The sequence below is a fragment of the Podarcis muralis genome, chromosome 1 (assembly GCF_964188315.1).
Source record: "Podarcis muralis chromosome 1, rPodMur119.hap1.1, whole genome shotgun sequence".
Taxonomy (NCBI): domain Eukaryota; kingdom Metazoa; phylum Chordata; class Lepidosauria; order Squamata; family Lacertidae; genus Podarcis; species Podarcis muralis.
The window spans coordinates 109802878-109820622 of NC_135655.1; the positions used below are offsets into that span (position 1 = coordinate 109802878).

The window sequence follows — 17745 nt, forward strand, 5'->3', positions numbered from 1 at the left end:
GGGAAATGAACACCATGTTGGAAAGTATTTGTTCGAAAGGGAGTGGTATTAAAATGAGAGAACAATCGCTCTCAGGGTGTACACTGGCTGCCAGTCTCCTCACTTACTGCATCAGGTGAAGATTACTTCATTTGATCAGTATTTCTCCCCTACTCTGCAAGTTAAATATAGAATCACGATTGATCACACATTTACCTCATGTTCACCAAAGGGAAATAGTTTTCCTGTGTAATAATGACTGACCCAAAGAATTGTCTTTTCTTCCTAGCTCCCATGGCAAGAACTCCTATGCCTTTAAAAGCCAAATGGCAGCTCGAAATTCAGTAGGTGAGGTTTTTCCAAGAAGGGGAAGATTAAGTGAATTGGGTGGGGGTGGGGAACCCTCTTTCTGCCTTTCCTGCAGGGCACAAAATTTATTTATTTACCTAATTTATATTTTGCCCTTAATCCGAAGATCTCAGGGCGGATCACAAGATAAAAATACAGGATAAAAAGCACAAAATGAATAGTTCAAAGAAAAACAAAATAATAACCTCCCTCTCCCACAAACACATTTAAAAGACTGTAGAATATGAATCAACCAAAATTCCTAGCATAAAAGGGTAATGTGTTTATCATTCCTGACAGACTGTATTATTATTGTTCCCTGATGGACAGTATAGTTTGGTTCTATGTTTGCTGAAACTTGCATATTCAATTCATCCTGTAGCTCAGATTGGAGACCTCACTGGTTTATTAACAGGGTTCTGTACTAATGGTGGGTCACAGGGGTGCCAACCTGAACAAAACATTTGGGGGGGGGTGTCCCAGGCAACCCCCACCTCACATAATCGATCACAAGACACGGTGTACACACAGCATTGGAATGACAATGCATAGCTCTCAACGTTTCCCTTTTTTTAAAAGGGAAATTCCCTTATTCCGAATAGGATTCCTCACAAGAAAAGGGAAAAGTTGACAGCTATGTGACAATGCCTATCATGGGAGGGGGGACTTGCCCCCTCAAATATTTTTTTGGGGGGGTCAAAGGGACTTTGGCCCCTAGGAGTTGGCTCCTATGGTGGGTCAAAAGTTCAGCAGATGGCTGATATTTTTTTTTACCTGGGGAGCATGGAGCTATTTAGTGGGCAAAAGGGGCCACTCATCCCCCTTATGTCTTTTTTTTGTGGCTGTTACAAGAGTTTCAAAATGGCAGCAGCAGTCCTGCTGGTGCTTATCTTGATGACCGCCAGCTGGTAGCTGTGGAACCACTGGTCTCACCATTCAGCAAAGTGACGTGGCGTGTGAGGGTTGAGGTTAGTAGCGGCAGTCTCCTGCCGTTTCCTCGTGAGCTCCCTCGCCATTCGCTAGGTTGAAGAAGAGAACTGTGAGTGCTATGCGGCCTGCTCAGTAACCCTAAGCTAGCCTTCTGTGGTAGAAAATGGCAGCGCTGAAGTAAGAGTCCACTTCCAGTTCAGTCAGCTTCTTCAGAGATTGCTGCAGGAAGCAAAATCGCTTTGGCCTAGAACGCCGTGTTTTGCCTAGAATGGCAGAGGTGTCCTACAATGAAGTTGGAAATGGGGAGACTTAACCCTGAGAGGTGTAAACAAGCATTGTTTAGGATGCCAATGGTGCCAGCCAGAAGGAGGTTTTTGTCTTGCCAGAGCTGATAACCAACCAGAGCAGGGCTTTCTGTGTTCCCCAAGATGTTGCTGGACATGATTCCTATGATGTCCATTGGCCATGCTGACTGAGACTGATAGGAGGTGGAATCCAGGTTACCAGTTTGTTTTGTTTCTCCCGCCCTCCAGTTTGCAATGGAACTCCCATGGTGGCTCACAAAAAATATAACACCACCATTAAAATACAGTAATTTTAAATAATTGGCTAAATTATTTAATTCACTTGAAGGAAGTACTACTCATTTACACCAATACTGTGACCCTTGACTCTGGACTGTGTGTTTTGCAGCTGAGGAAACACGAGTGTGACTCACTGCCAAACTGAATGCACCTGTACGACATAAATGACTTATGTAATCAACAATGTGACTCACGAGATCTGCAATTTATGACTTGAGTCAGAAGGCACTCATTGTGATGCCTTAATTTAAAAAGTCAAAAGGTGGTTCTCTGCAGGAATCATCTTTAGAAGATTGCCAGGGAAGAAGGAGAGAGAGAGAGAGAACACAAGAAGTTTTTGGACTAGCTGTACTTGTAAGGCGGTGCACCTTTAACAGCCAACCTGCCAACATATTTTCTTCGACTGAGTAGGTAGGTACCAATTCCATATTTGGGATGCAAGCATTTTACTAATTGGTGTAATGTAGTGGCTGTAAAAGTGTGAGTTATGAGATGGTGATCCTGTGGTTCAAATTTCCATACTGTCATGGACTCACCTGGGAGCCTTATACAAGCCAAAGCAACAAAGAGTATTGTAGCACCTAAAAAAACCCCAACAAACGTACGTAAGCTGTTGTGGGCTTTTAAGTCAGCCATAGCCTCCTAGACACCCAGTCCCTTGTAACGCAGGGACAATAATGTTGCTGTATCACAAAGGGTTATTGCAATGACAGGGATAATGCATAGCAAGTACTTTGGGAACTTAGGGCAACCCGGTACGTAATTATTATTGTTGTTAATTATTCTAACTTCTCCTTACTGATATGGATAGCCTCACTTAACAGGATAGAAGATGAAGCATATTGTATGTGCTTGTCGGTCTGTCTGACTATCCACCCATCCTTCTCGCTGGGTTGTGAACAATTAAATCATGCTCTATGAAACTATGAATGAAATCAATGGGTATGACTGACTCCCGTCGATTGTTTCAATGGGTCTACTCTATTATTTACTTATTATTATTGTTGTTGTTGTTGCTTATTATTTCCTTTAATACTTATACATGCTGTAGAAGGAAGGAAGGAAGGAAGGAAGGAAGGAAGGAAGGAAGGAAGGAAGGAAGGAAGGAAGGAGGGAGAGAGATTCTTCCAAATTATTGCCTGGCAACCCTACAAGGTTCCATAGGGACCTTGAGTTGCCACCTTTCCCATGACATACACACATGCCCTCACACTCCCTCACTCATGCAATGGGAAACATGTGAAATTTGCCACCCCACTTTTCTGGTTTCGTCTGCTCTTTCAGCCAGCTCTCTGGCCTTGCAGTGCTGCTTTTAAACACCAGGTTTGTCTACTGCAGGTCTTTATTTATTTTTATTTTTTAATGTTGCAATACATATATGAAATCTTTACATAATAACACGTATACATTATATTCGTAAATTCACATTTTCACATTTCATTATGTACCAACATTTATCCATTTCTTATTTCTTGCCCTGTGTCTTCCCTCCACCCGCGCATGACTTCCTTGTTATTGTTTTGTAACTTTGTTATTGAGATTGTATTTTTGTATCTTAATAATTAAACATTCAATCTTATATATCTGCTTAGCTTAGCTTAACTCAACTTTCTGAAATCAGTCTATACACATCAATAAATTCTTGTTGGAGCATCTTTTGCTCATGTATTCTTCTACACATTTCCATTCCTGTTTGAGATTTTGATTAGATTGCATTCTAATTGTTGCCGTCATTTTTGCTAATTCAATCATTTCAAAAAAATTATGTTGCCAATCTTTCAGTGTTGGTACTTCTTCTGATTTCCCATTTTTTGCAATCAATAACCTTGAGGCAGCTGTTGCATATAAAAAGATTCTCTTCATGTCTTTGGGGATGTCATTTGTTATAATTCCTAAAAGGAATGTTTCCAGCTTTTTACCAATTGTTGTTTTAAAGATTTTTTTCAGTTCCTCATGTATATTCCCCCCCCCCCAAATTTTAATTTTATCACATCCCCACCAGACATGATATAAGGATCACCCTGATACCTTACATCTCCAACACAGATTCAATGTTAATTTATAAAATTTAGCCAGTTTTACAGGGGCTAGGTAGATGGGACGCGGGTGGCGCTGTGGGTTAAAGCTTCAGCACCTAGGACTTGCCGATTGAAAGGTCGGCAGTTCGAATCCCCACGGCGGGGTGCGCTCCCGTCGTTCGGCCCCAGCGCCTGCCAACCTAGCAGTTCGAAAGCACCCCCGGGTGCAAGTAGATAAATAGGGACCGCTTACTAGCGGGAAGGTAAACAGCGTTCCGTGTGCTGCGCTGGCTTGCCAGATGCAGCTTGTCACGCTGGCCACGTGACCCGGAAGTGTCTGCGGACAGCGCTGGCCCCCGGCCTCTTAAGTGAGATGGGCGCACAACCCCAGAGTCTGGCAAGACTGGCCCGTACGGGCAGGGGTACCTTTACAGCGGCTAGGTACCACCTGTAAAATATCTTCATAATGTTTTCTTTGATAGTAATGCATGCGGTGAGATTAATATCTGATTTCCAAAGTTTTTCCCAATGATCTAATGAAATCACATATCCTGCAGGTCTTTAATGCCTATCTGATAGGCAAAGCCCCATTTGCTAAATTTCTAAATAATCATTGCATCACCCCCTGAATTTCTACCTCTTAAAAGAGGATGGGATGGGGAGAGACCCAACAACTCCTGCTTCAACAAAAAGCCTTTGTCAAGAGGTTAGGAGAAAAAGATCCCAAGGGATGAACATGGTAGGGCTCTGCTAAATTGTTGGGTTCATTTTCTCCAGGCTCCTGGGAGGGAGTGAGGATTAGGAAGGGACTCGGTTCAGTTCAGATTTAAAAGCGAACCTACCTACTTCACATTTTCAAAAACAATATGCAAGCCGAAACACAGCTGTCTTTTGAAATGTGCCCTGATCCACATTTTGTGATGCAGTTCTCCTGCCAAATGATGTATACAAAAATTATTGTAGTACAGGGAAAGGGAGGGAACAGGGGTTGGACCATGAGCATCCATGAAGGGGATGAGCAGTCCCTTCCCACTAGTAAACCATAATTCCCAGAATTCTTTGTTAAACCAGAGTATGTTTCTAGCCTTTGTAGACCCTGAGATATGGGACAAAACGTGCAATTGCTGTTTGTCTTTCTTTTGTGCGTGAAGCTACCCTGCTCTCCCCCCTTTCAAGTGCTTTACTCCCCACTGGAATGGTGCCTGTGGACACCCATAAATGGAAGAATTTGGAGAGGAACCAAGGAAGAGGGGAGTCAGAGAGAAAAAAAGAATATAAAGGAAAGGAAGAAGGAAGCAATTTAGAATGAAAGATAAAGCTAGGAAGAAAGTAGATGTGGGTTGCATTGCTGTGTGTGTGTGTCCGTGCATGCGCGCGCGCACACCCACCCACACACCCAAGGATGAGTATGAGAGAGAGGTGTGTTTGTTTCTAGGAATGTTGGCTCATTTCCTTGAGTGATCTGCTTTGCAAGGGCATGTGATCTTCACTCCATGGATTCATAGGATTTGTGACATCACTAGAGCTTGCCTTGTGACATCACCAGGCCCTGCCATGTGAGCCCCAGGCTTTTGGATGCTGGAGACCAGGGAACCTCAAGGGCACTAGATCTGCTACACTCGCCCTGCCCTGCCAGGGAAGGAACATGGGAGTTGTGTCAGCAACCGCTGGGTGGATCCAACAGTCAGCTCCTTACAATCACAAGGGTGACTATTCTTGTTGTCATCTCCTTCATGATCAGTGTAGCTCACCTCTAAGTGTACATAGCTCAACGACAACCTTCTTCCTCAGATCAGGACATCAAACAAGAAAAATTAGCATGGCATAATCTCAGAGAGGGTTGAAAACTGAAGTCCACATCTTTCTAGGTCACGATACAGTTAGAGGGGAAGAAACGAGTGTACATCTCGACCCTGATTTTAAACAACATTTGGATTTCTGAGACTATTTCACCCTTTCTGTGTGCTAAGTTGTAATTTCTTTTTTAGTCAGTCAGCAAGCTACAGAGCGGTCAAAGAAAACCCCTAACTACAGAAAAGCGTGTGTGAGACCAGGAAAAGAGCAATTGAGACACTCTTTCCAATCCAAAATTGTATGGCACGTAGAGAGCTCTTAAAATACAATATGAGAGGCTTTCATATTTTATTTTATTTTATTTTATTTTATTTTATTTTATTTTTTGAAAAAGTATTAGTTTCATGTAATCCAGAATTTGTAAAAGAAAATTCTCAGAAAGGAGGCATTGGAATGTGGCAGTAGACTAACCGAACCACTTATCTCAGACCTGATTTATTGTAAATTAAAGCAAAACTGAAACATCTAAATAAGCCAAGGAAGAGCTCTGCTCATTTATCTGTTCTCCAAAAAAGTTTCCTGTGCAAATGCAGGTCAGTGCCTTGACTGCCAGATTCAACATGCACTGTTAAGATATGGGAATATGATCTGAGGCACTATTCCTGGCAGGTGTGGGTGTTGAATGGGCATTCCAGGATAAACTTGGAGATGAAAAGGGAAACTCCTAAATTTACATGGATTCTTAAAAGGAAATGCTGGTAGGTGAAGCCAGAGCCAATGAAAAGAAGAGCTAGCCCGATTGGTTGTAAGATCATAGAATCTTAGAGTTGGAAGGGACCCCAAGGGTCATCTAGTCCAACCCCCTGCAGTGCAGGAATCTCAGCTAAAGCATCCGTGACAGATGGCCATCCAACCTCTGCTTAAAAGCCTCCAAGGAAGGAGAGTCCAGCACCTCTTGTCTGTTCCACTGTCAAACAGCTCTTACTGTCAGAACGTTCTTCCTGAGGTTGAGTCAGAATCTCCTTTCTTGTAACTTTAATCCATTGGTTCGAGTCCTGCCCTGCAGAGCAGGAGAAAACAAGCATACGCCCTCTTCCATGTCACAGCCCTTAAGATATTTGACTGTAGCTATCGTATCTCCTCTCAGTCTCCTCTTTCCCAGGCTAAACATACCCAGCTCCTTCAAGCGTTCTTCAAGGAAGGTGTTTGATGAGGTGCTTCTCCATTAGCCCTAATTGGTCTCCACTGGCTCTTGCAGACTGTTAAGTACCGTATTTTTTGCTCTATAACTCACTTTTTCCCCTCCTAAAAAGTAAGGGGAAATGTGTGTGTGTCTTATGGAGCGAATGCAGGCTGCGCAGCTATCCCAGAAGCCAGAACAGCAAGAGGGATTGCTGCTTTCACTGCGCAGCGATCCCTCTTGCTGTTCTGGCTTCTGAGATTCAGAATACTTTTTTTCTTGTTTTCTTCCTCCAAAAAATAAGTGCGTCTTGTGGTCTGGTGCGTCTTATAGAGCGAAAAATACGGGTACTTTGTGTATAACCAAAAAATAAAATAAAATGGTTTGTGCGATTAGAGTGGATTAAAACGCTTTGTTGCCCTTGTGCAAAAAACCCCACTTTTTGCAGTTAGGAAAGTGATGAAGAAATGCCTTGAACAGTGTGGAATGCATGAATGATTGATTGGTGAGAAGGTGAATATACGGCCTGTAAGCAAATCAGAGTGAATGTAAAAAGGGATTGGACAGATTTGTGGAGATTAAGGATATGAATGGCTACTGGTCCAGTCTCAGAGGCAGTACAGCTCTGAACACTGGCTCCATGGGATTGTGAGCAGGAAAAGGTCTCTTGCGCCAGTGGCGTAGCGTGGGGGGTGCAGGGGGGGCCGGCCGCACCGGGCGCAACATCTGGGGTTAGGGCAAATCCAAGGGTTAGGGGGCGCAAATCCACAGGTTAGGGGGCGCAAATCCACGGGTTAGGGGGCGTAAATTACTTGCCTTGCCCCGGGTGCTGACAACCCACGCTACGCCGCTGTCTTGCGCTCAGGTCTTGGTATCTGGTTGGCTGCTGTGAGAACAGAATGCTGGACTAGATGGGTCTCTGGTTTTATCCAGCAGCCAGGCTCCTCTTATGTGTGTTTGAAAAGAGAACAGAGAGTTTTAAAGGGTTTCCCCTTCCCTGAAGAAGTGAGAGGAGACTGAGAAGCATTTATCCTTCTTCCATTTAAAAAAAGAGGAAGTAATGAAGCTGAGAAACCTTACTTGTCTGAGAAAAGCTGCCTGGATGATCTAAAATAAATTTTAGATTAAAAAAAAATGGGGGATTTTGAAACAAACGGAAGTTGAGGAATGTCATGCTACTTGGGGAGGATATAAGCTTCTAAGAACAGAGCCTATTCAATTGCGGCTCTGAAGTTGTAGCAGGCACACCCTTCAAGAGAGGTCTGCCTGTGTTCCTCCTGGGTCTCCTTGTGAAGGCAAGTGAAAACATTCTTATTTCACCAGGCGTTTGGGATGTATCTGGAAGTGTGCTTTAACTGTTGCTCTGTTATCAACAACTTTCGTAACTGTGTATCTGCATGCAAACTGTTCTGGGGGTGGAAATTGTATGGAATGTTCAATATTTGCAGGGAATGACACAATTGGTGGGTTAATTTCCTTGCAGGGTAGAACAAATTTATACGTTTGTTTGTTTGTTTGTTTGTCTGTCGTTTTAAAATTCTTGTTTATTTATTTTAAATAGCGCTATAACACCCTTTGCCAAATTTGGATTCAGGATAGTTTGCACTGACTTCCAGGTGTCGTTGGATTCCCAACTCCTCTCATAGCAGACCATTGTTCATGCTGGCTGGAGCTGAAGGGTCATAGATTCCCTGCCCTTGTTTTACAGCATTAACAGTGCAACCCTATACATGCCTACTCGGAAGTAGCTTCCATTGAGTTCAGTGGGTTTTCTTCCAGAATCGCAGTCAAAAATGTCAGAAAGCTATAAACTATACAATTAAAAAAAAACACCCAACTACAGTGGTACCTCGGGTTAAGAACCTAATTTGTTCCGGAGGTCCGTTCTTAACCTGAAACTGTTCTTAACCTGAAGCACCACTTTAGCTAATGGGGCCTCCTGCTGCAGCCGCGCCGCCAGAGCACAATTTTTGTTCTCATCCTGAAGCAAAATTCTTAACCTGAGGTACTGTTTCTGGGTTAGCGGCGTCTGTAACCTGAAGCATCTGTAACCCAAGATACCACTGTACTTGTTATGTTATGAGAGGCTCATAACATACTAGTCCGTAGCGAGTGTTGCAAACTTATTTCAGATCTGTGCGAGCTTACTAAAGAGCAGCTATATTGTTCTGTAATTATTTCACCAATAGGTTGACTGCATCTTTGCGAGTGCAATTCCGGAGGAAGTGAGGACAGACAGCCGCATCTACCTATTCCGTTCTGCAACATCGTGTGTGCAATGTCCTGCTTTTAAAATGAGTCCTGCCACACAGAGGGAACTAATCTGAGAAGATAAGCAAACAGCACATTGATCCTGCCAGATCATATAGGAGGAGAAACACCCTTTCCCTAAGGAGCCACAGCCAGCATGACAGAGGTAAATGTATAGATGGACTCTGTTTTATTTTGCAACTCTTTCGTTTTCAGCCAGCCTCCGAAACAGGTGATTGCTTTATGCTGCTGTAAGTCTATGCGTACAAGTGATCTGAAGCCATGGCACTGAAGAAGTCAAGCTAGCAACGCCTTCAGCCGCACTGCAGAATTAGGGCAAGAAATGGGTGTACACAAGTCTGAGCTAACCTGTGAAATCTCTTGATGGCCTTGGTCAAATGATTCTTTCCCAACCTCAGTTGCCTCTCTCTGATGCGATGATACTGATGTCCTGCCTCACAGAGTTGTTGTGAGGATGGGTGAAGTAATAGTTGTAATTAATTCGGTGCCATGGAAATGTTCCAGGCATGCTCGTTCCAGGCTGACGGCATAAGGTGGAGCCAGCATGCAGAATGAGCTAAGCACAGCTGGGTCTGGAAAGTGTCCATGAAAATGCATTTAAACTAGGGAGGGCGACTTGAACAGATGCATAGATTAGGCATTTAAAAGTGCACATTTTGAGAAATTCACGTTAAAAAGCTGGTGAACTTTTCATAACGGCATTTCCCCTCAAATAAATAAATAAATAAATAAATAAATAAATATCACAGACTGATGCAGAAATGTTAGAAGCATATATAATTGTAGTGTTGGAGGGGACCCCAAGGGCCCTCTAGTCCAGCCCCCTGCAATGCAGGAATATGCCGGTGGCCCATATGGGGATCAAACCAGCGACAAAGGTGGTGTTAGCACCATGCTCTAACCAACTGAGCTAACTGTCATTGTGGCAAACTGAATTTAAGACTGGGAAAAGTGTGAAACTGAGAGAAACTGAAATTGGCAGAGTTGTACATCCCTAGATCCTGCCAGTGCCTGAGTGGGGATGTTCAGGAAGCCCCATATAATAAGATACCTTGAGTTCAAAGGAAGAAATGTAGGGTATAAATACTCCCTCCCTAGAAATGCTAGGCTGGCTCCCTCCTTGCTGCCCTTCTGCTGGCAGGTGAAGACTTCCTTATTCCTACAGGCTTTTAGGGACTGACTGCTCTGAAAGAAAATTTCACTGTAATTATCTGTATGTTTTTAATAATAATAATAATAAATTATTTATATCCTGCCCTCCCCAGCCAAAGCCGGGCTCAGAGCAGCTAACAATAGAACTTATATATATATATATGTGTGTGTGTGTGTGTGTGTGTGTGTGTGTGTGTGTGTATAGTTTTAATTCTATTAATATTTAATCCCCCCCCCCATGTTTTAAACTGTTCCTATTTTTACTGTAAGCTGCCTTGAGTCCCTGTCAGGGAAAAAGGCAGGATGTTAATACTAATACTAATACTAATACTAATGTAGTCAATAGAACAGATGTCATACAATACATAAGCGCAAGTTGCTCCAAATCTTACCTTACATCCTTCATTAATTCACTGGCCACTATTTCTCAGTCTCAAAACCTGTTGCTTCAATAATAATAATACAGTGGTACCTCGGGTTAAGTACTTAATTCGTTCCGGAGGTCTGTTCTTAACCTGAAACTGTTCTTAACCTGAAGCACCACTTTAGCTAATGGGGCCTCCCGCTGCCGCTGCACCGCCGCCTCATGATTTCTGTTCTCATCCTGAAGCAAAGTTCTTAACCTGAGGTACTATTTCTGGGTTAGCGGAGTCTGTAACCTGAAGCGTATGTAACCTGAAGCGTCTGTAACCCGAGGTACCACTGTATTGACCTACCTTACAGATTGGTTGTTAGGATTGGCAAGATTATGTGAAGCGCTATATTTTCAGCCCAACCCCATTGTATGCTATATTTCAGATTCTGTTGCGTTCAAGGGACTTTACTCCCCATATACAGCCTGACTGAGAGGCCACAAGTCTATGGTGCTTCCTAACTACTTAAAACTTCCACACTCTGATGAATGCAAAGTGACCATTTTATTTACTGGCCCCCAGGGAAGCTTTCCTTATTTTAACAGAAGTTAAAGGCTGGTGATGGAAAGTGAGAGTGGCTCTCCATGTTGCCCCCGCTTTTTATTTCCTTTAGATTTTCACGGTCAGGAAATGATGCTAATGGCAGGGAAATGCCTGTTATAACGTGTCTTTCTGTCTCTTTCAAGGAGGAAATGGAAGATAGCGGTCTCGAAATCGGACTTTTTTACTACGTGTTGATGTGGTTTGTCATCTGCTTCGTCTGGTGGAAATGGAGAGCAGGGCAGAAGTTAAAAGATATGTACCTTGTAGGGAAATATGTGTTCATCACCGGCTGTGACTCTGGATTTGGAAAGCGGGCAGCCAAAACCTTCGATAAGAAAGGGTTTCAAGTGATTGCTGCCTGCCAGACTCAACAGGGAGCCGCAGAGCTGAAAGCAGAGACTTCCAGGCACCTCCACGCTGTGCTACTGGACGTGACAAACGCAGAGAACATCAAATCAGTTACGGAATATGTTAAGAAAGAAGTAGGGGATAAAGGTAGGTGATGGGCACCTGAACTCTTTCCAAAATCTACTAAATAGACCCCCAGAGGGCTCCTGCACATTTAAGAGAAGCATGGAATTGGGGCTGCTGTAAAGGAGGAAGGCTTAGCGCACAGAATTTCTGCTTCTGTGCAATCTTAAAGATATAGCCTCCAGGTAAAGGTAAAGGTACCCCTGCCCGTACGGGCCAGTCGTGTCCGACTCTAGGGTTGTGCGCCCATCTCACTTAAGAGGCCGGGGGCCAGCACTGTCCGAAGACACTTCCGGGTCACGTGGCCAGTGTGACAAGCTGCATCTGGCGAGCCAGCGCAGCACACGGAAACGCCGTTTACCTTCCCGCTAGTAAGCGGTCCCTATTTATCTACTTGCACCCGGGGTTGCTTTCGAACTGCTAGGTTGGCAGGCGCTGGGACCGAACGACGGGAGCGCACCCCGCCGCGGGGATTCGAACCGCCGACCTGACGATCGGCAAGTCCTAGGCACTGAGGTTTTACCCACAGCGCCTAACCTGCACAAAAAGCCAATGAATTGTTTTGGTATTTCTTAGGTTTTTCCTTTCCTTCTTAAAGCAAGTTTTTAATTAAACTTACGGTTTGGGGCAATAAAGTGATCACCGTGCATTGTGGCTTCAGTCCACTGGGTGAGGGCTCATCCACACTTCTGCTTGCCCCATGCCTCGAAAGCATGGGTCCAAGTGGTTTTCCTGCTTTTTCCCAAGGAAAATCCCCTGTTTAGTGCTAAATCGAAGCAAACATCAATCTGGAGGAATGCCCAAATTGCCATTTGCTCCGATTGAGCACTAAAGAGCAGCTTTTCCTGGGGGAAAGCGGTGGGGCAAGAGGAAGTGTGGATACCTCCTGTGTCTCTTAGGTCCAGACTTGAAATTATTTGTAAATATATAATTGTTGGTAAGTCTTTCATCCGCTGTTTTGTGCAGAGTGAGCTCTCCCCCCCCCCTTCCTGTTTCCACAGCCTTCATGTTTTAAAAGCATAGAAAGGAAATTTGAAGTAGGTTGTGCAATGATGTGGCAGAGTGTGGGTGAGGCTGTAAAATTCTAAAACTTATTAAGAGGCTTGTTGAACAAAATGGGGCTTACTTCTGAATAGGTATGGGGGTAATAGCATGTGAGCAGTAGAGAAAGCGGTGGTGATTACAGGGAAATTGCAGGCATTTTAAAATTACGGCTTTTTACTGTTGTAAGCTTAGTGTTGTAACTCAATGTTGTAATTTAGTTTAGCCACTGCCACACAAACCTTGACTCTTATTAGGAGCAGTATTGGCTATGGCAGGGTAGAAATAAAAACGGTGGTCTTATTTTTAATAAGGGTATCCTCAGGAATTCTTCCAGGGTTGGGGGACGGTAGAATACCAAAATGATAGGAATGTATGAAATGACATGGAGAAAGGGGATAAATAAGTCTTTTTTCCCTCCAATCTCATAATGCTAGCACTCTAGAATAATCGCTCCCATAAGAGGCAGTGACGGCCACCATCTTGGATGGGTTTAAAACAGGATTGGACAGATCCTTGGAGAACCAGGCTGTCAATGGCTACTAAGAACAATAACTATATTCTCCCTCCACTGTCGAAAGCACTGCAGTCTGCTTCTGAATACCAATTGAAGGAAGCCACAGGGGCAGAGAGTGTTGTTTTGTGTTCAGGCCCTGACCATGGGCACCTGGGTTGCCACTGTGAGAACAGGATTCTGGCCTGATCCAGTAGGTTCTTGTTATGGTCCTGGTGAGCAGGCTAGTTTCTCATAAACCAACCAACAAAAAAACGAGAAGAATACCTGCCTGATTTTGAAACACTTTAAAGTTGCTCTTTTTAAGGTCAAGCCGCTGTTCGTGATTTGGATTTGATGTTAACTACGTCCTGCGTTGGGGAGGCACTTTACTATTTTATATGACAAGCTCCCTCATATGACAGGATGCAGACCGAAGTATTGCTTTAGTGAGTGAGCAATTACGTGTATGTGTGGAGATAATTGTCCTGTTCAGAGCTTTCACATTGCCCTCATAATATTACAATACTTTTCAGCAATGGCAATGCACACATTCATCAGTGAGTTTCTGCATGATGAAATGTCAAGTGGTGTGCATGCGTGTGTGAATTAGCCCTCGCTCACTCAGACTAAAGTGTTCAGAGTAAAGAAATGGCATGATTGTGAATTGCTACCAATTAACATAGCTGGGTTACTGCTACGACCTTTCTGTTTTTACGTAGATGTAATGATATTTATAAACCATTATGATGATGATCTTATTCTCTGCCTTTTGAATAATGATGATAATGGGGATGTTAAATCACAGAAATCAATTTCTCCAAAAAAGTTTCATTCTCAGACATAATAAATTATCTTTTTATTTGTTTTTTTAAATCTCTCTCTCTCCCCCCCCCCCATAGGTCTGTGGGGCCTGATCAATAATGCAGGAATTATGGGAGTATCAGCACCAACTGACTGGCTTACCATCGAGCACTATAAAGCACCGATTGATGTTAATCTAATAGGCCTCATCAATGTTACTATACACATGCTGCCATTGGTGAAGATGGCAAAGGGAAGGATAATAAACGTAACCAGTGTTGGAGGTGTTCTACCAATATGCTCAGGTGGTTATTGTCCATCCAAATATGGGGCAGAAGCATTCACCGACAGTTTAAGGTAAAGTGATAGCTAATGGATGGCCTTCATAATGCATGTATGATTCCACCCAAACTGAGCATGGGTTCAGTGCCTGCATGCAGGGGATAAAACTGGGCTTAGTAGAATTCTGTTTCCAGCATGCCGCTGCCCTCACCACCACTGACATCCATCCAAATCTATCTCTCATGCTACCTGAATCGGGGGGTCATCCAGCGAAATGGTACACCCATGAGACAGTGCTCCTTATATGTATCAGTTCAAAAACTAATGTAGTTCTTGGTCATCTGTTTTTTTTTACTCCACTTTCTCCACTTTTCCTACATTGCAAGATAGTACACAAGATATTAGTATATAAGACTTATTTGGATGTAAATCATGGGCTCCTCCTGCCCATGTTCTGTCTGGTGTCTGTTCACAAATGATATCTTACTTGAAACATAAGTGCGCATCATGAAAAGGATTTGAAGGTCTGTGCTGAACATCTGAACCCAATGTCTTCTCGAGTTGCATTGGGCGCATTAATTGTGAAGCAAGAACCAGTTCCCAAGTTATTGCAGAGAATGGCCCAGATCCCTGGGATCTGGTGGAGCCATTAATATAAAATGAATGAAGAGATACAATCTGGTTTAAATGTCAAGGAGATAGGCAGGAGTTCATATGAGGACATGCATGGTGGATCTCTTGCATTCGTGAGGTTTACCACAAGGACTCCAAAGGCACCTTGACTCATTTTATATAGAAACTGAGAAATTTCATTTATAAGATCATTGTGTTTGTGTGCAGAAACTATAATGTGCTGCTGACAGAATCTACATAGCGCTTTCTCTAAAAATCCGCCCAAATTATTGACCAAAATTAATGACAGCTTTTTACTTTCTTTGCAGACAGGACATGAAACCATTTGGAGTGAATGTTTCTTGCATTGAGCCAGGGCTGTTTAAAACAGGGCTTTCTGACAGAGACATGGTCATGAGACAAAAAATGGCTGTTTGGGACACTCTTCCTCAAACTATACAAAAGCAGTATGGTGAAAAATACTTAAAGGAAGGTAAGCCATGAGTTGCTTTGTTTTGTATTAATGGAGAAAGGGCCTAAACATAATACTGAAGTAGTCAGAAGTAGAGATGCCATCAAAGTTCACCCAAGCCTGGTTGAGAAATTAACTTCCAGGTTACTCAAAAAGGCACCTCAAAAAATAGGAGAACTCTGTGACTGAGTCAATATATGTCATGATTTTGTTTTAATATAGTGAATTACTGAATTACTGAATTACTCACTGAAAATGTAATTACTGAATTACTGAATTACTCACTGAAAAAAAATGAGAATAATAATTTTAAAAAGAGATCTTCTGTGGCTCGGATCAATATCTAGGGCAGAGAAGAGTTCCTAGCATTCAACCTCCTCTCATCTCCACCAGCCCATGGTCAAAGCACACTCCTAATCCTTCGCTTCATTTACCAGAGGTGAATGCAGTAGTGGCAACATGTGGTAGAAAGGAGGGAAGCTTTATTGCTTCCTTCCTTCAGCTTCATGCTCATGACTGAAGAGTGGCAGGCCTTGGAATCGTCCCAAGGATTACCCACAATGCCAAAGACTTCCATGTCCTGCCTGCAGCACAGCTGGATAATGGAAGGGAACGAAATGAGATAGGAAGCCTTTTTATTTAACTGCAAGTAACAATATGGCAATGCTCTTTGCACAGTGCAAAACTAGCTCCACGTCAACAGTACTTCAAATAATTAAGAAAGAAGTGCACAGAATTAAGACTCTTGAAGCTTATTGCTGCATATATTTTACCTCCCTCTCCTGGTTTCATTCTCTCTGCAGATGCAGTAAAGAAGGAGAAACTAGTGAAGCTGTGTCAGAATACAGACCTCTCATTGGTTGTGAATTGCATGGAACATGCCTTAATGAGCAAATATCCAAAGGCCCGGTACAGTGCAGGCATGGATGCTAAGATTCTTTGGCTACCACTTTCAAAAATGCCATCGTTTGTTCAGGACTTTGTACTCATGAAGAACAAAGTTCAGCTACTTGACCCAAAAGCTGTGTAAAATTGCATCCGAAAAAACTCCAGTTCGTGCTTTTTCAAGCTGTGCATACCAAACAATGCAGATGAATACATCTGTGTTCACAGGTGATCAAGCATCCAGAGATGTTGGCAATAATTGCTTCTCTTTTCTTGTTTACCCCTTTTTTTAAAGAACAGTTGTCATAAGGACTGCTTTGCCCAGTGGTAGTGAAGGCAGATCTAGATGACTCAGGCTTAGCATTTGCCAACTCAAATAAATCTTAGTGAATCGACCAGTCAAATATTGTTCGAGTAATAGTTTGAAATTAGCAGTTTGTCAGAGCGTTGTCAAAGTACACAGATAATTATGCCCGTTGCAAATACTACAACCTGTTAACAGAGCCCAGTTCCTCCTAAGAGCTCTACACAACACCATGGAGGTATCTCTTTCTCCTCCCACAGAAAATACCGTATTTTTCGCCCCATAGGACGCACTGGCCCATAGGACGCATCAAGTTTTTTGGGGGGGAAATAAAATAAATTTTATTTTCCCCCCCCAGGCGCTTGTGGGGCCGGCAGCGGGGAGAAGCGCTCTTCTCCCCGCAGCCCGCCTTCAGACCAGGTCCGGGGACAGCGGGAAGACGCGCTGCGCCTCCCAGCTGTCCCCGGAGCTTGCGGGGCAGGCAGCAGGGAGAAGCGCTCTTCTCCCCGCCGCCCGCCTTCAGATCAGATCTGGGGACAGCGGGAAGACGTGCTGCGCCTCCCCACTGTCCCTGGAGCTTGTGGGGCTGGCGGCGGGGTCTCCCCGCCGTCAGCCTCCAAACCACTTTGGGAGACAGCGGGATGGCGGTGTTCCGCCTCCCTCTGTCCCCCGACCTTGTAGGGCTGGCGCTGGGGCTCTCCTGAAGCCTGGAGAGCGAGAGGGGTCGGTGCGCACTGACCCCTCTCGCTCTCCAGGCTTCAGCGAAAGCCTGCATTCGCCCCATAGGACGCACACACATTTCCCCTTCATTTTTGGAGGGGGAAAAGTGCGTCCTATAGGGCAAAGAATACGGTACTATTGACTTCCCAGGAACTTACGAGTTATCCCATTTTTCCTTAACAAACATTTTCTAGTGCTAAATGCCTCTGAGCATATTTCGGCTCTCTTTTCTTCCCAAAGGCAATAGATCTTTTGGGGGGATAGTTTCCAAGGGCCCCTGAGCATGTATAGAACATTTTTCCTTTCTGAAGAATATGTTACCTCACGTATCTGAAGACTGGAAGCGCATATCCCATGCCCCACCCCCAGGCTGTTTGGCTAGGGTGGTCTATGGGGAAGCTAGTATATGTGTGCCAACTCCTTCCTGAATGAGTGGCTGGGCTGGCCAG

General features: G+C 43.8%; 1 protein-coding gene across 2 annotated transcripts; it reads left to right on the forward strand.

Moving 5' to 3' along the window:
- The first annotated feature begins 5450 nt into the window (after positions 1–5450).
- On the forward strand, positions 5451–16914 carry DHRS9 (dehydrogenase/reductase 9). 2 transcript variants are annotated; one of them, XM_028747801.2, is made up of 6 exons: positions 5451–5565; positions 9023–9249; positions 11356–11707; positions 14120–14378; positions 15245–15408; positions 16191–16913. In XM_028747801.2, the coding sequence occupies exons 2-6, from the start codon at positions 9241–9243 to the stop codon at positions 16415–16417; spliced, it is 1011 nt and encodes a 336-aa protein (XP_028603634.2). In that variant the 5' UTR covers positions 5451–5565; positions 9023–9240; the 3' UTR covers positions 16418–16913. The 2 variants fall into 2 exon arrangements, with proteins under 2 accessions (XP_028603634.2, XP_077793110.1); XM_077936984.1 differs by lacking the exons at positions 5451–5565; positions 9023–9249 and having other exon boundaries at positions 11320–11707; positions 16191–16914.
- Positions 16915–17745: the final 831 nt, after the last annotated feature.